Below are 23,535 nucleotides of genomic sequence, written 5' to 3' on the forward strand. Positions count from 1 at the left end.
TCTTGAGGGTTTTTTTTTTACAAAACACTTGTACTTAATTACATTAAGTACTTGGACTAAGTACATTGCAAAATGACTGTACTTTAAAAATATCCAGATGCTTAGATTTCGACTAAGTACAGTTGCCTGTACTTGGATCCAACCCCGTTAAAAGGTTGCCACATATCGGGCCACACCGTAAAAGCAGTGAGGCAGGATTGGGAAGACCCTTTATCCACGAAATGCTGAAGTGGGTGGGGCACAACTACCCCCTTGCATGGGAAGGTGGGGGGAGTCTTTGGTACATATAACCACCGACCAAGAAATAACTGGCCTGAAAACAGACACCATCTGCCAAGACATGCACAATCATGAAGTCAACATGTGATCTTACACTGCTTAACACAAGGTACAGACAGCAATCCAGAATTTCTCTTCAGTGGCTTGGGGAGGGGGCCAGCCTAGGGGCTTACCATTTTATGTTGGGGGCACAGGTCTCCTGCAAGAGAAAATAACATTCGATTGAACATCAAACCTCGTAATTGAGCTCTGCCGACATGCTGGTTTGGTGGACAAAGAAAAAAAGATGAAAAATTGTATAAAATAAAAAAGAAACCTGAAGGTAACAGACCATTTTATTCAGGTACACATAAACTAAGGTTGTTGTACAGGAATGTTGCTGTGTCCGTCAAAAGTTACTAGATCTGACTAAACTATCCAAACTTGACATAAAATTAAGGGTAAACCCTAAACATTAAAGTACCTTACATTAACATTTATGATGACAGTCTGACCACACTGTACAACATAAATCATCTTCCAAGTTTTCCATGAAATGTTTCATACAAACCTCGACAAGTCTTCTCACACAGTCGTAGGGCAACAAACGAGATACTAACACAATGCCCAAGCATACCCTTCCACTGGATGCAGTGGTTTCACTGTGCAAGTGTGACAACACGTACTTTTAACTTTGTGGAACTTAGAATATGGCTCGTTCACGTTGGCATACGTAACATATTGAAGTTCCTTTACAAAAAATGGATGAATTTCATCCATACTTCATTCAATGACAAATAAAATTCACTACAACTGCAAACACTTCTGAATTTGCCTATCCATAGTATACACAACTAAGCATAAAGTCTTCATATCTGCTTTCTAAGCATTACTTGGCAATTATGCCACATCACTTCTGTACACGAACACTATAGCATTCATCAGCTCTGCTTGTCCAATTCAGAACTTTGTCTTCCACATGTTCAATACTTGCGCGAATTTGACATTGGGAATCTTTCAAACTGAGTTAGGCTGGAATTAACTGTAAGAGGCATATTCCCAAGGGAAGGTGTAATGGGCTGTGAAACATGGTGATAGTCCATTCGTAGCAGCTCTGTCATAGACATATTGCTGCTGCCAATGTTCGCACTTCGGCTACTCATTGACGGACCATTGTTACTCCATCTGCAAAAACAATAACATGCTTTACTACAGGTAATACAACAACAACACGTTCTTTTATCCATCGCATATACACTGCAAATCTAGTTGCCACCCCTCTATCGTAAACCCTACCTACATGCTAAGAACCAAAAGCTTTCACATCACCTACCTGCTACCTCCTCCCATGTTCCCTGACCCTGACGTTCCACTGCCGCCACCTCCAAGAATACTAGCAGCATTGCCGCTGTAGCCTCCCTTGCCATCTGTGCTTCCTCCTGACCGCCACGTATCCCCTCCACCACCACTGCCACTACCGCCATACCTGCTCATATTACCGCTAATTACTGCCTTGCTGCTAGAGTACATTTATTATCTAAATCTAACCTGTTTAGTCCTTAGCTACATGTACACACACTCTCACATACCAAACTAACCAAGAACAATTTACCTCTCCCTGGGTCTCTCTCTTCCACCTGCTGGTGGTGGAGGGCCCCTATATTCTCGCTCTTCTCTTGGTCCAGGGCGATCCATCCCTCTCCTGTCTTCCCTATCGCGCACATCATGTCGGTGCTCATCGTACCTGCTACTGCCACCACTGTTTCCGTAGTTGTTGCGCCCCGTCGGCAATATTGTATGTCTCACATCTTTGAGCATTTTGGGGGATTGTCTGGTCTGAGGCTCCCTAATAATAATAATAATTGATATTAGTAAAAACAACCATTACAACCTAGTTCCTCACTTCATAACCCTTCACTGACCTGTTACATCTCTTTACCCATCAATATCCAAAGCAATTACAAAATTCAACATGTTGAGACATTGATAAATTACATAAATCATTAACTTTTAACAATTGCCTTCTACAAACTGTAGCCCAATTTTTCTGTGTGTGCGTGTCTGCGCACATGCGTTTAAGAGTTTCTGCATGCCATTCGCCAGTTTGGGATCACAGGTTGGACACATGATCAACAGCACCCACGTCCATGAGAACTACTCATATATGGCCCAACTCATGGGTAGTGCTGGCTTGCAGTGCAGCGATGCTTAAATCATTTCGGCCCTGGGCAGGACTAAATTACACTGCTGAATTGGTGGTTGAGTTGCAAGTGTGAATTAGTGTGTGAGTGCAATGTCTCTCCCAACTTGGGGGTTACACACAAAGGGTCATCTGTGTCCACACATGGGAACACAGTTGCAGAATTTTTTCCCAACCCCACCACAGGGGATCTAGGGTAAATGCAAATAAATGACATGTGCCTCTGGTTCATAGGGGGTTATTTCATAAAGTCCAAGGGCATCTTCCCCCTTATAAAGTATTGGCTACATGTTACCATGCAGTCAATACAGATTCTCTAAGATCTGATGTCTAAGGACACAAGAACCCCAAATCTACATGGGGCAATTGAAAAATTTGTGGCCTATGGTAGGACACAAGATACAGACTTGTAGCCTTTTTCAAATAAAATCTAATCTTTCATAAGTTGGTATACGAATTTTCAATCCTTTAATGTAATATATATATTTACAGACGGTTGACTTGGGACAGTAAGGTATTGTAGAGATAATGGACAAAATTGGTCATCAGGCAGTCATTCAATACCTCTACATCAAGGGTTCAACTCCAAAAGGAAATTCATGAGGACATGGTGGCTACTGTACAAGACAATGCTCCTTCATACAGCATGGTTAAAAACTGGGCAGCTAATTTCAAATGGCAGGGACAGCCTAGAAGACGACCCTCATCAAGGAAAGCCTGCCACCGTCATCACTCAAAAAATCATCAAAAAAATCCATGACCTGTTTCTCACAGATCTCCATTTGACTGAACATTTTATTGTGCCAGAGTTGGACATCTCTCAGGAATGTGTTCATGCAATTATCCACAACCATCTTGAAATGACAAAGGTCTCAGATTGATGGGTCCCAAAACATCTTGGACCTGATCAGAAGCAGCTGCAATGCAACATGTCAAAGAATCTTGCCATTTATGATGCTGATCCACAAAGATTTATCTAATGACGTGTAACCATGGACAAGACTCGAGTTCACCAGTTCCAGCCCGAGTTGAAAGAACAATCAAAACAATGGAAGCATTGAGGACCTCCAGCTCCAAAGAAGGCAAAGTTGGTGATTTCTGTAGGAAAGGTGATGGCTTCCACTTTTTGGGATTCTGAGGGGTACTACAGGTGGATTATCTGACAAAGGGTCAATCCATTACTGCACCATACTATTCTCACGAAAACACGTAAGCACACAAATCCACAGTAGCTCTTGCTGCCATACATTATTGCAGCTTCCAGAACACAGAGGTCAACATTTTGCCAAGGATAATGATGTCACCGATGCTGCCGAGTTGTATTTGGAAGATCAAGACTCAAGCTTCTACGAAGTGGGAATCCGTAAACTCCACGACCATTGGAATGTGCATCAATTTATCATAAAATACATTTTGTACCTTATGCCATGAATTTCTCAATCACCCCTTGTATAAAGGAAGCAGCCCCAAAGACTGGTCTATGGATTGGGCCACGAAATAAAGCATGATCGTATCTGCTTTATAAATAAAGTTAAATGGATTATGTGAGGCATCGTATGACATGGCAGCGGAGTAACCAGGTACAGACATCAAGACTCACTATGATAAAAGTGTCTTATTGCACTACTCTCAATGAGAATGTGACTAGGAATGCGAGGCACAGAAGTATGAGGCGTGCTCAAAGGGTTTTAACATGTACAAAGTGGGCATGAGCTTTAATTCTTGCCACCTTCCTCAAGGGGACTTGTAGTACAAAAGAGAAACTTCTATTTGAATGGTTTTTTACTGTATTACACACAAAATTTAGATTTCCACAACCTTCAGACAAAACCCCAGCCCTTTAGTTCAGTAAACCTAGAGTCAGCTGCGTTTCCAACCCCTGCACCCATTTCCTTTACCACTTGTCAATCCTTTGCCAAACATCTACCTTGATCCAACCTCGACTGTCTATCATGCTACTGTATTTAGCACCCCAACTCCAGCCCACAAAGCTTTCACTACTTTCTTTTATCCTTGCTCACATTCATTTAAGATGTAAATAAAATACATGTTTAAGGTATGTCATTTATACAGCACACAATACACTGCATTAAAATTCTATCAACCTACACACCCAATTTATATGAATTATCTTTCCTAGGGCAACCTAATCATAACCATTCATAAGCACATTCAACCAATTGTATATATTCTTAAACAATTTCATTGTACTAACCTGCGGGGCTCGTCGTCATATCGTCCTCTGTTTTCAGGTGCACTTCTCTTTCGATCTTCAAAGAATTCTCTTCTGTCTCTGTCCTCAGCAGGACGTTTGACTGGTCTCCTGGTCTCCTCGTATCTGTTGGTATGTACAGGAATCATTCTTCCACTGGTGCGGCACAGAAGTTAGACTTAGGAACCCAAATTTGCGTCTCGTAAATACAAACTATGCATACAAGTACCTCATCTGTTGTCTTCGCAGTTCCTCTCTCTCTCTTTCAAGTTTCTCCCGCTCTATTCTTTGCTGCTCTCTCTCTAGTCTTAGGAGTTCTTGTCTCTGTCGCTCTAACTTGCCCCTCTCGTACCTCAGTTTCTCCCTCTCTCTAAAATTTTAAACACAGTTGAGTACATAAAAACATTAAACTTTAAACAAAAATGCTGCTTCAGTTTTATATATCTCTAAAGCTTCCCTTGACAGCATCATTATAAATAAAGTTGACTTTGCTTTAAAAGTTACCATGATTTCAAATACTACTTACAAAGAATGGCCCTGTCACAGTATATACACACTCTTCACCATTTATCCATCCCACACTCAACCATAACCCATTTGTTGTCCTTTTTATCTGAGTTCCTTATGGATGACCCGTTCCTTTGCCGCTATTTAAGCAATGCAACATGAAAACACCACAGCAGATCCAGACAACTGAACCTGGTTTACCAGTTTAATGACATGGCAATCTCCCTTCCTCCTCCACTCAAGAATTTACATCCAGAACACTTCCAATTTTCCTTTTGGACACAACTACATTCTTGCACTCAACTATCCTCCCACTAATGACCCTGGATCATGTATACTTGCATGTCTTTCCTCTTAAAACAATTTGTCACGGCTCTTTTAACTGCATTGTTTGCTAACTTGAGGGGACGTCCTAGGATGAGGTGGATGGATGGGGTGAAGGGGGCTTTGGGGAAGAGGGGAATGTCTGTTGAGGAAGGAAGGGAGAGGACGGAAGACAGAGGTGAGTGGAGAATGGTTGTATATGGATGATGTTGTGACTGCATGAGGAGGAATGGGCGGGGAAGTGGGGGGTGGGGTAGTATGTGTGAGTAAATTTTGACGCAGCCCGAAGGGATTTCTCCCCGTCCTCGCCTTATATGCAAAGGGGGACGGAGAGGGGGGGTCGCCGATTAAATGAAGCGGCCTCGCTGTGGATGTACTGTGTCTTGCGACACTGCTTCTGACCCAGGGCGGTGGGCAGGGTGCAGGGATGACCCGTCATCCAGGAGGTGCTCAGATGAGAGGAAGGGTGGGAGGGGTGTGGAGTGTATTTAGGGATGAAATGGGTGGGAGTGTTTTTATGCCTTTCCCTTTTTGGCTACCTCCCTTGGAAGGGGGAAAAAGCCTTGGTATATGTATGTATGTATGTTTGCTAACTTTCCAAGCACATCACTGCTACACTACTTCATCCACAGACATACTCTTATGACTTAGATCCAACACCATTACATTCAGATTCTTTCAAAACTCCAATTCCATCATTCCAACACACTTTGCACTACCAGGGCCAAATAAACAAATCCCAATACCTCCTAACTATACAATTCTACATTACAGGTTCTACTTTCCCTTCTCTCCACTCCAAACACCTTATCTACCACCAACATTCCAACAACCCCATATGGACCCCTTCAATTACCATACATGTTAAGACGACATATAGAACTGTAATATCATCCACAAGATGGGATTACTGATAAACTAGTGACCAACATCCCTATCTACATATTCCCAACTTGGTATTTTTTTTTTAATGTAGTTTCATCCATCATTCTCTAGTTACCAACCTCCTTTTTTTCTTTGGCTACATCCTCGTGCATACAGACAACATAACTAAGGTTCCTTTTGTCCTTCAAGTCATCTTCTAACCACACATGGGAACAAGTAACTGCATGATCCCCCAAACTTCATGTATACATCTAAATAACATTGTAAATTGCCCAAATTAAGAAAAAGAAAGAAAAAAAGTCACCTCTGCAATCTTTCCGCTTCCTCTCGTTGTCTCCTCTCAATATTGCGTTGCCTCATTTCATCTTCTCTCCTCCTTCGTTCCTCTTCTCGTAGAATTCTTTCTCTAGCTCTCATTCGTTGACGCTCTCTCTCCTCCACTATCTTGGGTGGAATATGCACATTCTAAGACATGCAAAAAGTCTGTAGTGTTTACACTTAAATACTCTAAATAAAATTCACATACTTGATCTTATCTCAAATATCTCTACTACATAAGATGAATTACTATACCTGTCTAAGGTTTAATACATCTCTGCGAGGCGGAGTTCTTCGTCGGAAAGTGCCTCCTCTATTATCATGTCGTCTCTCATAGGGAGGACGAGCCGGTCTTACACTTCGACGTTCCTTGTCACGGCTCCTCTCCCGGTCACGTTCACCTTCTCTAAGTTCTGGTTTGTCGCCTTCTTTCTTCTCTCCCTCCTTCTCCTTCTCCCGCTCCTTCTTTGCACCATCTTCTTTCTTGTCACCCTCTTTCTTTTCACCTTCCTTTTTCTTGTCTACAGCATCTTTCTTTGCGTCTGGTTTGCGACTTGACGATGAGGACGACGAGGATGTTGTGGATTTGTTCCTTGAAGGCCCACCAGGCTCACCCTTGGCCTAGGGTTAAGGAATAATCAAATAAACAACATGAAATATGTTTGATGGCTTGAATTATTTGTTGCCCACAAGTTTCACTTAAATGGAAAACCCATAGCCCAGAGGCCGGCAACCGTCTCAGGGGCCCTCCTACAGATTTCTCTGGGAAAATACTTTGGAATATTGTCTATTTTACGGGTGTGGAACAGTTCTTATGCCACTGGCTGAAAGTGGTAGAGGGAGGAACATGATTGCCAATTCACCTATGTGTGAGGAAGGACAAGAAACAAAGATTAAGCAAGATCTTTGGGCCCATTCCAGTGTCACACTTCTCCGATATATCAAACGACTCCCAAAACCTATGAAAAATTTTGAAGGAATCTCTCCATTTGTACCTTTTCTTCTCTAATTGGCCTCCCTTTCTTAATTTACTTCCAAAACATTTTCTATTACTTTCAAAATTTTGTCAAACCCTTCCCCAATTTCACATTACTCTTTTTTGGGATGCATCAAAATATCAAACATATTCCCTCATCCCCCACCCACTCCCATGCATCACAGCATCACCCATACACAACTATTTTCTACTCACCCCACCTTCTGTTTTCTCCCTTCCTTCCTCAACAGACATTCCCCTCTTTCCCAATGTCCCTTTTAACCCCATCCATCCATCTCATCCTTGGTTGCCCCCTTATGTTCACTCTACCCACACCTCGTTTATTAATCATTCCATGTGTCCAAACCGTCCCAATAATACTCCAACCCTATTTCCAAACTCCTTTTCCACCCCTGCTTTTCTCCTCTCCTCATTTCTCACTCCATCCAACCTACTAACTCCTGCCGTACTTCATCTCGTATTTAAACCGCTCCTCTCTTATATTGCATGTTTCTGCCCCATACAAAACTGTAGGCATGATCACTTCATATAATCTCCTCTCAGCATCATTCCCACATCTTTCTCATTACACTATTCAATACCTCAAGGCTTCTCTCAATCTACATTCTACCTCCACTCCTTTTCCCACACATTTTCACCCAAAGTATCAAAAGCTATCTACTTCCTCCAGTCTCCCCCTTAACCCCTTCCATACGGTGCCGCATATGTAAGCGGAATGAGGAGCAAGTGGATATGTGAGGCTGCCATATTGGCATCTTGATTATATTTATTGTAGTTGCCCCTGCGTAATGACATATTCTCTAAACTATCTTCTTCACATTTTCTATGGTTATCAAAATTCATGGGTGAAAGAGAACGATCGATACAAGCGGTGACTATATTTTATGATGCGAGTATTATTACAACACATCGTACGTCTGGCAGCTAATGCTGTCCCGCGAGATTTTGGCCCGGAGTGAAGAGATTAATACTCGCTTCCAATTTGTTATATTCTCCCCTTCTACATCCTATCACCTTACTTTTACCCACATTTATCTTGAACTTTCTTCTTTGACACACCTTTCCAAACTCTGTCACTAACTTCCTTAATCCCTCTTCTGATCCTGCCACAAGTGATGTCATCAGCAAACACCTGGCTTATCTCCCATTTTTCTCCATGTTAACCACCTCCAATACCCAGCCATTTCCCTTGCGTTTACTTCACGCACTGCCCCATCCATGTAGATTGAACAGCTAAGTCACACAATTAAAACTGCATAACAATATGCATCAATACCCAATACAGGGAAATTTGTTTCGATATGGCAATAAAGTGGGCCTTTCTTCAAACCAGAATTTTATTGTACAACCAGTAGGAGAAAACACAAGTCAAGGTTTAGCAGTGTCTGAGGTTTCACATTGAATGTTAATGTTAACAGCTACCTGCACCTTCAGCATCTTTTTTTTCCGTTAATGCCTTTCATGTCCTTGTTGGAGAAAGGTGAGTGGGTGGGGGATCTACATCTAGTTTGATTTTACGAAATTATTATTTTCCTACAAGTAGTGGGTTTGAAACTAGTCGATAGTACATTACTGCTTTGTTGTCTGCATTGTTTAGGTGGACGAGTTACAAAAAAAAAAAAAAAAAAAAAAAAACCCTGCAACAACAATAAAATTACAGAAGACCATATACTCACCTTCTCCACCTGAATCATCCTGCCATGTAGCTCCGTGTGATTGAGTTGAGTGATGCACTTGCCAGCATCCTCACTGCTTACCATGGTAACAAACCCATAGCATTTAGCTCCAGGCGTTTTGGCATTCGTAACTATCTTGGCTGACATCACCTGAAGCAAATCATGAGACAATATGGGTCACTACAACAGGAAAAACCCATAATTGTACAATATTTCTACACGAACTAGGTCTTTCATATTCAGATAAAATCCCCTTTAAGGTTGTCAACCCATCTACTCTACCAGGTCCATTTAGCCACTCCCCCCTACACTGGATAAATAATACACACACATACCAACGGCTTTTTCCCCCTTATAAGGGAGGTAGCAGGTCAGAGGCATAAATCTTCTACCACCCATTTTATCCCCACATACTCCACTCCCATTCACCATCACCTCACCCCCCTTTTTTCTAATGCAAAATAATAAAGAAATTGGCGACTGTTGATATAGCTAAGCCTTCTTCAAACATCAGCTCCATACAATCTCACTGGTAAAACCACTTGCAGCATATTCTATGCATCCATCCCTAAATACCCTTTCCTTGTACATTTATTCCATTCATTTACCTACTTCACTAAATCATTTCCACATCTCTGCTCGGTGCACCATTCAATTACAGTCATAATGGTTTGCTATATCTATATACCAAGGGCTTCTCTCCCTTATAGAAAAGTAGGTTAAGGTGTGCACCCATTCCTATCCACTACCCTTGTTTCCCTCTTACCTTAGCTACTCATGGACAAAACTTTCATCCACACTGCATTACATACACACATACCAAATGATTTTCCCCCTTACAAGGGAGGTAGCTTAAAACACACACACACAATGGCACCAAGACCACTCCCACCCCATTCCTACATACTCCACTCCCATCTCCTTCCATCCCTCCCATCTTGGCTGCATTACACCTAGAACAAATCATAGCATCCTACATTTCCATCTATGACGGTCCACTACTAATCTGGCATTTTACCACCAGTGCCTATTTTTCCACTGGTTCTATCAGCTGCCACTATATCTTATTTCCTTGTTTTTGAAGATCATTTAAAACATAACCAGGAATCTTCCCCTCACTTTCTCTTCCCCATTGTCTCATCTTTCACTACATGTCATGTATTAATTTTCATTCTTATCCACATAAAAATCTACCATTGTAAAACGCACAAACAAAAGTGTTCACTTACCTTGCCATACTTCGAGAACACAGACTTGAGATCCTGAGCACGTGTTGTTGTTGCCAGTCCGCTAACCCACAGATTCCTGCCACTACCGCTGGAGCCACCTTTACCTTTGTGGTCTATGTGCATAGCAATAAATTAGCTGACAATTAACAAAACATAATACCCTATTACATTTCCCATATTTTTTTTCTGTTCTCTCCCAGGGAATGCATCATTAAAAACGTACCTTTGTCATCCTTGACTTTGTCATCTTTCCCTTTGTCATCAATGGAGCTGTCAACATACAAACACCACAAGATTACAGTGAGACAATGGAAGGAATTAAATATAAAAATAAATCATTTTCATGTTCCAATGACAAGTTTTCAATAAACCTAAGACTATATCTCATTTAACATACATTTTCATTATGATCTAAGTAATGCAAGAGACTGTAGGGATAATAGTGGAAAAAACTTGTGGTGTTCCAAGCTTAAAATTCCCATTTTCTGATGCCACTTCCAGGTCTTGCACCTGTACGTCAAACCGTAAACTTTCCACAATTTTCATTTCTGCAGGCATACGCACACACACACTCCACTTAGTCCATCAAATAATCCAAGGGATCTCCTCTCACTTGCCAGGCATTACACTCACCCACACCTTCAATCTCGACTTTCACAACAGCTCCAAATGTATTCCCACCAAATTCGACCCAGAACGGGCTGTTTCTTTCCTCCCAGGCAGGAAGGTTCAAAACTGCCGAGCTTTCCTCTCAAGCGTGGTCCCACCCACTTGATCAAACAGAGGAGTAACAGTCCCATTAGACGTCCTCAGTCCTACATCTTGTACAAAAAGCAGCCTATGCCAATACCTTTGGCCATTCTACCCTCCCTCTACCATGAAGTGTCGGTGAAAAGGCAAAATTCATCTACTATTTTCCTACATTGAGAGATCAGGCTTAAACTAGAACCGCTACAATACTCCTTCACCACATGGGGGCAAGCTAATAAAACAAAATTCCTATGCTTTCTCTAATTGCTCTAAAGCAAATTAACTTTATCGTTGGTGGCTACCTCTGCTCCTTAACCCTTCTGTATGAGGGCAAGGAAGATACGTTGCCAATGGACAACAAAGAGCTGATGATTGTAGTAGTAATGGAGATGTAGGCACACCTTTGTGGTGGGGCCATAGCATGGATGGATTTGCCTTAGTAGAGGCAGCTCAAGCCTGACAGACTGATTTTGTGGTGTTGAAGATACAAACCCAGCAGAGAGAAACCAACCTCTTGGGTTTATCAGACTCTTTCTTAGCGAGTGAAGCTGATGAGGTGTCACCGCCGGCCTTGCCGCCCGTCGAGGTCGTTGCATCCTCTTTGCCATCAGCGCCGCTGCCTCCTGTAGAAACCTTGTTGGTGTTGCTAGCCTCGCTACAGTCTGCAGGAGTGGAGGAACGGTCATCCAGGGGTGCTTCAACTGCTAGCCGTAGCTCATGTTGAGGTGAAGAGGTGACAGGCTGAGTTGCAATGTCATCTGCTGCTTTAGGCTGTCCCCTGGTGAGGTTTGGAGCTTCCCGATTTGAGGTGCCCAGCATCCAGACAGGACTCCGTGCCGTCCCATTGAGTAATGTTAGGAAAAGGGGGAAGAGGGGGGTGGGGGCATGTTGACATAAGGGGGAGAACTACCATGGCCGCAAGTGGCTGTTCCTGCTTCAACTTGGGTCATCCAGCAGCAGCTTCCGCATCACAGCAAACGGTCAAGGTATGTCCAGAAATGCACTTTGATCATAACTGCTGAAATCTGGCAAAAACAACCATACCCCCCTCCCACCAAACCCCCAAAGAAATAATAATAAAAAAAATATATAAATAAAAATAAATAAAAATAAAACAATGTTGCTCGTCCCACTCTCGTCAGGATACTGCAGCTTCCGTTGTCGCTCTGGTAGAAATGGTGACATCCATCAACTGCTTCCTGTAGCTGATGACCCCCATGCCCCCTCTTGACCCCCTTTTCCTTCTTCTTTATTCTAGCTAAAAATATACTCAAGAGTATCCTAGAGTTTCACACTACTCACAAGAGATAAAGTATATCATTCTTTAAGCAATTGTGTGCGAAAGGAACTTCCGAGCAACTATTCTGCATTTCAAGTTTTAAGAATTCAATGCATCAAATCTCAGGCTCACACAGGGAATTTTTTTTTTCCACACCAACCATTGCTACCAAAATCACATGCCATCAGTAGCAATCACAGTCGCTCTTCTTCCTCCACCATCAGGTATGCTTCCAACGTAAACTGCTGCAACATCTGCAACCAACTCCTTTGCCATCACCAGTTCTCCTTCACTATTAGGTGGGACTCCTCTCAAGTCATTGTCCTTCACATATTTCCAGGACTCAAGTCACACCATGTCTGCTGCTCCTGTCCGGGGGGTACGTTTTCTCATACTGCTGCAGTCCTTAAAAGCATTTCATTTTTCTGTACAGTGTGCAGGCAATCTTCCAAATAATGCCTGTGGTCAATCTTGAAGATGCAGGTAACTCAATATATATACCACCTCTGTATACTGATGAACACTTGGTTGGTACAACTGTGTGAGCCATGGATTTGAGCATAACTATCACTACTCCATCAATCACATCTAATAAGCTGAAAGAGGACAAATCAACCGAACCACATACCTTTAATTTCATTCCGTGAGTCATTCTGAAACAAAACAGCGAGCAATCAGGTTTTAACATTATCAACTTGTCTTCTACAGCAAAATCTTCATGTCCAGTTCTTGTACCCATTTCCACAACTAACCTGGTCCAGTCTATCAGATTCATCAAAAGTTATTTCATCTTCAAGCATCTTGTCATCATCTTCAAGAGTAAGATTAATCGAGTCATCTTGTAAATTCCGGGTATCCTCCTCATCACCGGCTACTTCATCCGTTATATTTTCTTCTTCTATATCATCTGGATAATCCTCTTCACCTTTATCATCTTCAATACCATTTGGATCGTCTATCTCATCTTCTGAAGATAAAATTGAAGACCATAAAGAACTGTTCTCTGAACATGTTCTAATTATTACATATAGATACTTCAATAAGCATTACCTTTGTCATTTTCATCTCCTTCTCCGTCTCCATCTTCTTCCAATTTTCCGCCAGCAGCCTCTTCAACATAATCCTCCTCCTCATCTACATTGTCCCCATTCATGGAGGCATGTAGGGAAATGTTCATCTCTTCACCTGCTGTAGCCCCATCATCTCCATTTTCATCAGCTTCTACGAGTAATAAAATGTATGCAACATTTTATACACGTGTATAAATTGAAAAATAGTTTCATCGACAATCCATAGAAAATTCAAAACCAAACTAAACTATTTCATGACATCACTTGTAGCTAACAGTTACCATTTTCATGACACCTATGGCTAAACTGATGCACATGAAATGAAGATGAAGAGAAAAGTGGAGGAGGAAGAGGAACAATATGATGAAATAGTTTAGTAGTAGTACAACCCCATTTTGTTATTCTATCTCCAGACTAGACACAAGACATCTGTATGAAGTATTTTTCCTCTTCACATAAAGAGCTGGCACTGGGAACAATTCCCTTCAGCTTGCTAACCAGTGACAAAAATATATAGCAATAGGCTTCTTCCTCTTTATAGGGAGGCAGCCAGCCAAGCATGCACCCATCTTCCACTAACATAACAATCCAAAGATAGATTCCTCAGAAATTATGGGGAAAGCAGTTGGTCATTACTGTGGGGCTGTCCTGCATGACATGGGCAATGTCCATACCAAATACAAGCCACCTGGCAGGGCAACTACAATAATTTTTGTAGATCCAAAACATTTTCCTCTGAATGGTCTATGATCACCACTTGTATTTACTCTTCGCTGGAGTACAACTTAATAGCAAACTGCACCACAAGTCAGTTATTGCATGGACAAATAGCACACAAGATTAGTGCTCCAGTATTACCATTGCCTGCTACAGAAAGGCCAATTCTTCCCTTCACTCCCCTCAAATCCAAAGAATAGGTCATACAGTCCCATACAATGAACCCTACAACACTTGTGTTATACAGTGGGAGCTCTAGATTGGCTCTATTCTAAGAGCTTCACAATTATATGAGATAACAGGTGTTTGGTCATCAATGCACCAGGAGTAAGGTATGACAATTACAAGGTGTGTGTGTGTGTGTATTCACCACCAAGGTCTTTGGATCACGTGTTGGACTCGTGATGGACAGCTATTTCCCTCCTAGAAGAGCTCAGAGCTTGTATGACTGATCTACAGGTAACGCTGCGACCTTACATGCAAACACACCCCCAAGAGTTGGAGTAACAACTCGAAGCACAGCGATACTTGTAGGTGTGTGTGCACGCGCACACCAAGTTTTCAGTCACTAAGTGCATGGTAACTATCAACACACACACACACATATATATATATATATATATATATATATATATATATATATATATATATATATATAGAAGAAATAGGAGGGGAAATTTATGTATGTATATTCTATATATATATATATATATATATATATATATATATATATACACACACACACACCTAAAGGTTTCATCCCCCTTAAAAGGGTACCCAACCCACATTAGTTCCTTGTGGATGAAGGGTCATACCCGTCCCCTACCCTGCCTGGGTCAGAAGCAATGCAGCACATCCACAGCAGGGTCCCACAGCTAATATAGTGACCCTCCCCCCTCACCACAAACACACTTGATGTATCAAAATTCACTTATACTCTGGATAAAACTATACACCTACTTGGATTGGTTTTGGCTGGTGTTCCAGGAGCCTCCGCCTCAAAGTGGAATTCATCGGGATTATGCCCTTCATCTTCCAAAGCCTTTAATAGAAATTACAATGTTAAATTATACCGTTATATTCTAAGTTTGCAGCATGAAATACCCCACGATATATCTACTGGACAAAGGCACATATACATACACAAATAAATGGTAGTAAAATACTCCTAGATTTAAACAAGTATAAGCAATGGGAGTTCAAAGATGGTACCCAACAAATAAAGCTCTTACCCTGTAAAGGGCATTATAATTGGTTAGATATGCATTACTTGGGTATTAACTGTAGTTACATGCAGTATACTCTAGGATTTTAGGGGCAACTACAGAATCTTTTTAAGTACCAAATCCTCATTCAGAGGACTACAGAACCCCTTTTTTTCCCTAGCCATATACCGAAAATGCCTCTTACTCCTCCTAAGGGAAATAGACAGCCAATGTACACATCCACTCCCACCGATTCCCCTCTCATCTATATTCTCATCTGCCACAAATGGGAAATAAATTTCAATGCAAAAAAATGCAGAACAACTGGGTAAACACAAGAACCATTATTGTCATTAAACTAAATGAAATAGTTGGGAGTGAGGAGTGCAAGTGCTATGGGTTGCCCATCTGAGAAATATCAAGAAATGTTCAAGGGTTAGTTGGAAATGGACATGAATACTTGCACAAGAGTCAATTCTTTAAATGGCACAAATGTGTGGAACTGATAAAAAATTAAAAATCATCTATCAATAATAAACAATTAGGACATTCTACTTTATCATCTGCACAGGTAGATGACAAGCTTTCCAAAATCAACAAGCCCATTTCATCATGACCAGTCAACACAGCTGGAACTGGAAACCACAGGCAGCTCTCAAAAATATCACTTGCTGCAGATGTTTGAACTTGCACTTTCTAGTGCATTAGTGTCAACTTCAAAGAAAGTCCAGATGCACTACATTCAGTAAATAGCAGCACTGAAACCAACAGGCGTGACATCTAATTGGTTGTAGCCAAAGAACATGTATTTCAAATGCATGCAGTGATCCTGATGGGCACAATCTCATGGCATACAACAGGTGATGTTGATTTCTGTAATCTTGTACAGCATTCAAACAGTGACGTTGCAATGATACCTAAGACCACAGCACAACAAATGAAACTAGCAGAAGACTCGGTAAATAAGATGCAGGTGATCTGCAGTGGCTGATGACTACTAGTTCTCACCAAGAACAGTAGGTTTCCCCCAGCCCCAAGTTCTTTGAGCAACTGTCTTCAAAATGGGGGAGGAGGAGGGATCCTGTGAGTGGGACCAACACCTTGGAAACCAATCATGTACCCCTATAGCTGGAGTTGATAATCATGCTGGTAACATGAGGTACAGACCACTTGCTGGTTTGATACAAATCTAATCAGCTTACATACATCAAATGTCCTTCCCCAAGGGCAGTTGTTGAATCAAAGCATGCACCAACCAAAACAATGCCATAACCAATTCCATTTCAACATCTTGGGGACAGTCATTCTTTATTTCATGAATTAATTTCAATACCCAAAGGGAGTGAGGGAGTTGTCATACTATGAGTGGTTTGGATAATCCAGTTGTCTGTCAGTCAGACCCTGCTGCATTTCCTTTGGCCTAAGGAGTGTGACATTACAGAGCAACCATTCATATCAGCAATATTTAATTCTCCACAGGAACGTTGCACAACATACTGGCATAATTAGAAGCATACTGGCCTTGCATTCAAAACTGAAAGGCTCATCTTGCATCTCTCAGCTGCCAGCAGTGATTTACCTATCCCAACAGTCCAAGCAGAGCTACATTAACGGCAACTTGTCTTTTAATTGGTAGCATTTGCATGTCACAGCCACAACCCAGGAAAGTTGATCAATTTGGTGGCCTCTAATGAACATCTCGATATAAGTATTGGAACCACAGGGGCAGATATGGTATATAAAAAAAAAGGAGGGTTATTACCTAACTTGACTGTATCTTCCATTACTTTCTTCCAAGGATTTTACACGGCTCTGAAGGCATTCTTGCTAAAACCCCAACACTCACAGTAAAATATAATCAAGTTGATATGAAGTAACAACATGCTTGGCAGAACATCACAAAGAACTTGCCAACAAACTAGTGGTGCTATTTATTTCCTGGTGGAGCTAATAACAGGCACCTGCACAAGATTGTCCTGCATTAAAATCATGATTCATCTTCCTGCAGCCCATCAACTAACAACAAGTATCAGAATGAAGGTCATTCATCAAACCCCACTCCCTGCCAAACATCCTGAAACATCAATGTCTTCACTTCAGTGTAAGGTGTAGTCCCAAGAGAACACTTGATCTTTGGACTTGGCCCAAAAATGTTCAACCGTACTTCAACTTCTAAAACCTGCAGAGTTGACAACCAGCAACTGCTTCCCTCCTACTTTCAGCCAGTAGAAAGTCCCACATTACAATGTAGGTAACCTGTCCATGGTTTCTTTACAAAGAGATCTATGGAAGGTATGGGGTTGCAGTCAAACTCATGGCAACAAATGAACATTTTCCCTCTTAGTTATGCAGGAAATCTTTAAGCCTTTTTTTTTTTCCCCAATGAAACACGTCATTAAAAAATTGCCACAATATGTAGTAGGCAATATATTGTATTCATGGCAGAACTTTGAACAATTTCACAAAGACCACAATAAAAGCAACCATTACTACACCCAAGTAAGGAGCAGCAGATCACCTTGCGACCATCAATAACTTACTTGAAATATAAATTTAGCAGTCTTTTGCAAGATCACTTGTTTTATAATTTTGTAGAGGTCATGATAATTTAGTTGCACGTTTCATACACTTGTGCTAAATCATCAGTTATATCACAAAATCTATTTTGACAAGTTCAGTATGGGAAGGGTATATTCCTGGACCTTGTTATGGGTCCCAAATCATCTTTAGTCATATCAAGGTTGTGTTCAGCAGATATCTTGACAAGAAAGCTGGACAGTTTCCTGTAAACACCTGCTAACCCAGCAGTAGCAAGATGCACTACCAGTTGCCAAGCAGCAACAAATTCAATTGAAGACCAGCTGTGTCAATTATCATCAGGGGTGGCAGAAATGGTGGACCACCACAACTGTGAGGCATGTGTCTATACACCCAATCAAGTAAAGCATGTATGGTGCTCCACTGTGGAGCTTGATGCAGTCATCCTTGAAGCAAGTCCACTCAGTCCAGGATAGTGCCTTGTACTGAGCTATCCTGTAACTAGTGGTCTACCAGTTTTCCTTTGAAATCTATCCAGTTTAGTTATTACTTTAATATTGCAACCAGTTGTATTTTTTCTTTTAGTAGACAAGATAGGGTGGAGGGTTAAAATTACGTTTGTGGACTAGTCTTTCACGATTCCAATGCCATCCTTAAATACTGAATACTGAACAAGATATGACATATCACTTCTGCAACAAACAGTCCATTACATTTGGCCACCATGACAAGTTGTGGACCAATCAGCCATAGCACCATGTTCAGCGATCCTTTTCTCTCCCATGTTCAGCAATGCCTAATCTCCTGCAGGTAGTGCTTAATGCATACAATAACTTCACTACTGAAGTCTAAAATGTCAGAATTCAATTGTTAAACAAAATGGAATGGCACTAACATGGGTTGTATACAATTGAAATTTATGAAGAGCCATTTCCAGAACGACCATTATTTTTCTTTCATTCTACCAACTTTGCTTTGTTGGACACCTTGTTACAACACAGGCACCTGTTTGAAACAGTCCTGATTAATAAAATAAATGTGAAAAGCTGTTTATCTATGATTAATAAAAGAAATGTGAAAAGCTGTTTAAAACAAATTTCTCACCATTTATAATGGGTCAGCATAGCACAGCCTTAAATAATGTGTATGGTTGCAACACAGCAAACAGTGGCAAGTATATCCAACATTATTATACTGGAGAAAACAAATTGGAACATTTTAATTGTACTCCAGGCAAAGGACAGTAATGTGGTATCTCTTGATGGTTATTGACTGAGTAATGTATCCCAGTGAAGGAAACTCTGCTCATCACTAAAATCAGCAACAGAATTCCATGTTACAAACGAGGATGACAAAATTACGAGGACAAGTAATCCAACACAATGTCAAAACTGAACAAAGTCATGCAAAACCTGCGAAAATCAGCAGAAATGGCTAGTATATTCCAGTAAAGTGTTTAAACACTGAATAAACCATTGTAAAATTTACTCGGCTTCCCAAAAATGGGATTCTTTTTTGCCTAACTGCCTTAGTTCCAAGATAGGGACCAGATTCATGATCCTCAGCAAATTGCACAAAACCCACTCATGAAAATCCTCAATATTGAAAATGGTTCAATTTCAAAATGTTAAGATGTATCTCAACAAATAGACATGACCACGAGCTTTGCAATACTGTAAAATATTATGAAACTAGCCATCATTTCAGAAAAATCATCTGGTTTCACTATTAGAAAGAACAGACCAAAATGCATATACAGAAAAAGTTTCCATAAGATATGACATCATCATGTTGTTGTTGTTGTTGTCATTCCCTAGACTGTCTGTCCGAGCAGTCCCGTCTCCCCAAGAAATGCCACAGCCGAAACTGGGTTTTCCCACAAATCCTTTATAGTGTATGTTGTGTTGTTTACGTGCATAATTGTATATAATGCAGTCTTCCATTATGTGTTGTATGGTATAGGGTGAAGTGTTACATCCTGGGCAGCTGTTAACAATGCGGTCATCCAGCCTCTTCTAGTAGCTTAGAAGTGCTGGGTGGTGGCCACACCGCAGTCTGGCCAGGTGGACTGTCCTACATCATGATGTAGAGAGCTTTGGTGGGTTTCACCAGTTTTCATCAGTTTTGATAGAACATCACTGGGTGAAATTACTGGACTTGACATCTAGTGCTATGGTATGGATTAACTCAAGGCTGTATGAAGTGAAAATACACATTTAGAAACACCAATTTATTCTGGTTACTCCAGTTGAACTTTATGACTATATCCTGCATTGCCCCACATTTGCTATAAACATTCTCAATTTTTATAAAGTAACTAGTCTCTCAATTTTTATAAAGTAACTAGTCTTTGTAATTGGTTAACAGTTTTAGCTAATTTCTAAGCCTGTCTTCAATTAATTGCAACACTGACAGCCTATCACCTGCCAATTGTAGACAAAGCACATTTCTGTTGCCCACTTCTTTGTTTAGCAATGAAACAGAAAGCTGGTCATCCCAATAGTGGCAGTTCAAGCATGAGTCAGTTACCAACTTGTACTAAATCATTCTAGCACTGCTGAGTAGGTATTGCATATTGATGGAAGGATAACTGAACATGTGGATTTAGATTACAAGTTTGCGTGTTAAGCATGACCTAACCAAACAACCACTTGCTTGAATTGAGATTAGCTCAAATCTACCAACTCCTGTGAAATCTGGTCTTGCTGGTCTGTCACAAGATTCCTGAAACCATCAAGTCTTCAATTCCCCCCCCCCTTCAGGTGGCAAGTTTTCTGAAGACTTTAATTTTACCAGGCTGCTGCCTTGGGGCAATTTCTTTATGAGCTCTGACCCACAAATAAGTAATACTATATGGCTCTTCTCATCCACAATGATCAGTACTTATGCTTTCGTACACATCACGGTCCAATCTTCATGGTGTTACGTGCGTTAAATTTGGGTTAACTGTGGTGGCTGTTTGGGTAGAATTTAAATTCAGCATTATTCCAATGGTTATCTCGACAATTTTAAAGGATTTTTTTTAATGATACAGCTTCAGCAACCTCTATGGGGAGACTATTCCACATTGATACTGTCTCGTAATAAAAACCATTTCTCTAGCCTTCGTACATGCTGTCAATGGTATGTTGGTACAGTTGCCTACCATGCCAGAAATCAGGCCTGCCTTCTTACACTGAATAAAAAATTTCAGTGTCTCAATCATGCCCTCCCCAACAGCATTGGTAGGTTAAGAAATCGAAGCCAGTCCGGATAATCAAGGTCGTCCATCCACCTGTTCAGTTGCTTGTACTTGCTTGATTTCGTTTGCCAAACTCGTATGTCTAGGCAACCAGGAAACTTGCATATATTCCAGATGGCTTCGGACAAAGGCTAGATAGAGGAGCTTGAACATATCCAGACTCCGGTGCAAGAAGACACGTCAGCCAAGACCCATCGTGGAAATTTCTCTAAATTAATGGAGGCATGGATAGCAAAGTGAACATACCATTTGCTTAAATTACTTAGTGCAATTTTCCCTCCTCATCCCACTACTGTAAGCATACTAAATCCCCTTTACAGAAACAAGCTACAATAAAAGTATAAAAACATGTGGTGTTAATCAATCACATTTGCACGAATCAACTAAAAATACTTAGTAACCACGTAGCAAGCGCTGAAACTGTCAGTGGTTTTAGGAAACTGTTAGAAAACTTTATGGATGGGGATGACTTGTGGTAATGGACATGGAACTGTCTAGTGTAGAACTTATGGTTTCTTTACAATAAGACTCTTGCCGTCTCCTTTATTCTTGCATGAATATGGATTTCTTGACATTGCATGGGTGTGCTGCCATGGACCTCTGGATTTTTCCCCATTATTACTGACAGGTTACTTCGCAATATACATGTCAACCTCACATTTATCGATAGACAATGTAAATCAACAGGAGCCGTAATTACTCTTCCCCTCCTATGTACACCCTGTCTATCAGCTCTGTTGGTGACACTGCACCCCTCTTCAGTATAAAATTGGGAAGACAATAAACCTAAAATAATCTAATTTACAATGCACATCACCAGGATAATCATTACATTTTAAATGCGATTTATTCTGTAGAAAAATTTCATCAAGAATAATCTTCCATGGGCCAAGTCACAGCCTCGAGATAAATCTATCGCAGGAGGGTAGAGAAACAACTTTTACAATCAGAGTAACGAGTTGTAAGTGGAACCATCTCACCCTATATCTAATCTCTCTACTCTCTTTTAGTAAGGAGAGCATTTACTAAGGTAAGTATTAACCAAGATAAGCATGGAGTTGAGGAAATACGATTACACGCACTAATTAAAACTGGGAAAATATACGCAATCCGCCGACTCAAACATTGGGCACTAAATCTAATCCACGCGTAGTATCGCCTGTATTTCGAGCATAGCGTGAGATGTTGCAATTTGTCCACCATTTCAGGTTTCAACAGTGACAATAACAGCGTTTGCGATCCCAAAAGGCAACGAAAATTATAAAACACGTCACAATCCAATCTTGCCAAGTTATGAGGATAAAACCGGCGGTCTCGTATTTGTGTACGAACCCGCCATCCCTTTGCCTGCCGAGCCTGAAGCCATAACCACACGCTCGAGCATGGGGCTTGCTTGTATTGCTCGGATATGCAATCTTTTAACACCCCTTGCAAACACTTTCCTTGCTTCGCCGCACAATATACTTGAATCACATTAACAATATTCCCTGGCGACTGAACCACTGCCATTATCTAAACGTACCTCGAAACACAACAATGAATATATATGGGCGGGCACATCCTACCCCGCACACTGGACGTGCTACGGGTTGATACAAAGACCCAAGTTATAAATACATTACCTTTCGCAATCTGTCAATTAACACTGCTTTTACACCAACTTTATCAAGTCCTCGCTTTTCAAGTTCTTGTCTTAAATCGACAACACGAAGGTCATCGAGCTTTTTCAACTTAGCTTGATCCGACGCCATTTCGGTATTCAATATGGCGACTTGGCGCTCTCTGCACTTGCTAGTTGATGCCAAGGGGTGGATCGAAGATCGTCGTATGAAATATATTAAATAGGGGTAAAACAACTTTGATATTAAAAAAAATATTTAGAAAAAATACATCATACTCATAAAATATTTGTAATTCTTAGAATTAAAACGAAAGCTGAAAAATATAACTTGTATAATGTAAGTTAAAATTGACGTTGGACATGCGCAGTATATGATGTTGTATCGTTTTATTTAATAACATGTTATTTTATATGGTATGTATTCAGAATACTTATACATTTCTAGATGAAAGTCAATAAAGTACGCTACAACTTTAAAAGGAAAAGAATATAACCATATACTCGTATT

The 23,535-nt window shown here is 40.8% G+C and overlaps 1 protein-coding gene across 9 annotated transcripts; it reads right to left on the reverse strand.

The window, feature by feature from the left end:
- Positions 1-596: 596 nt before the first annotated feature.
- Positions 597-23,197, reverse strand: LOC143040338 (uncharacterized). Of its 9 annotated transcripts, none has more exons than XM_076211288.1 (16): positions 23,029-23,197; positions 15,383-15,464; positions 13,686-13,856; positions 13,388-13,599; positions 13,264-13,288; positions 11,868-12,018; positions 10,830-10,876; positions 10,607-10,719; positions 9,378-9,527; positions 6,960-7,325; positions 6,691-6,851; positions 4,900-5,040; positions 4,674-4,826; positions 1,871-2,104; positions 1,592-1,744; positions 597-1,443 (listed from the first exon to the last, which is right to left on the reverse strand). In XM_076211288.1, the coding sequence occupies exons 1-16, from the start codon at positions 23,155-23,157 to the stop codon at positions 1,242-1,244; spliced, it is 2,490 nt and encodes an 829-aa protein (XP_076067403.1). In that variant the 5' UTR covers positions 23,158-23,197; the 3' UTR covers positions 597-1,241. The 9 variants fall into 9 exon arrangements, with proteins under 9 accessions (XP_076067403.1, XP_076067406.1, XP_076067404.1 ...); XM_076211291.1 differs by having other exon boundaries at positions 4,674-4,796; positions 6,691-6,830; positions 13,388-13,602; XM_076211289.1 differs by having other exon boundaries at positions 6,691-6,830; positions 13,388-13,602.
- Between the last annotated feature and the right edge of the window lie 338 nt (positions 23,198-23,535).

This window comes from Oratosquilla oratoria, chromosome 28, assembly GCF_046742065.1.
Source record: "Oratosquilla oratoria isolate Oo_2021 chromosome 28, ASM4674206v1, whole genome shotgun sequence".
NCBI lineage: Eukaryota > Metazoa > Arthropoda > Malacostraca > Stomatopoda > Squillidae > Oratosquilla > Oratosquilla oratoria.

Bases quoted from the DNA above. Each gene is read 5' to 3' on its own strand.
- LOC143040338 (XM_076211286.1), bottom strand. From the start codon at position 23,157: ATGGCGTCGGATCAAGCTAAGTTGAAAAAGCTCGATGACCTTCGTGTT. The intron at 13,603-13,685 runs GTAATGCTTATT...TTTTATCTTCAG, and splicing joins AGGAGATGAAAATGACAAAG to AAGATGAGATAGACGATCCA. The intron at 12,019-13,263 runs GTATGTGGTTCG...CCACTCCTGCAG, and splicing joins CTCACGGAATGAAATTAAAG to ACTGTAGCGAGGCTAGCAAC.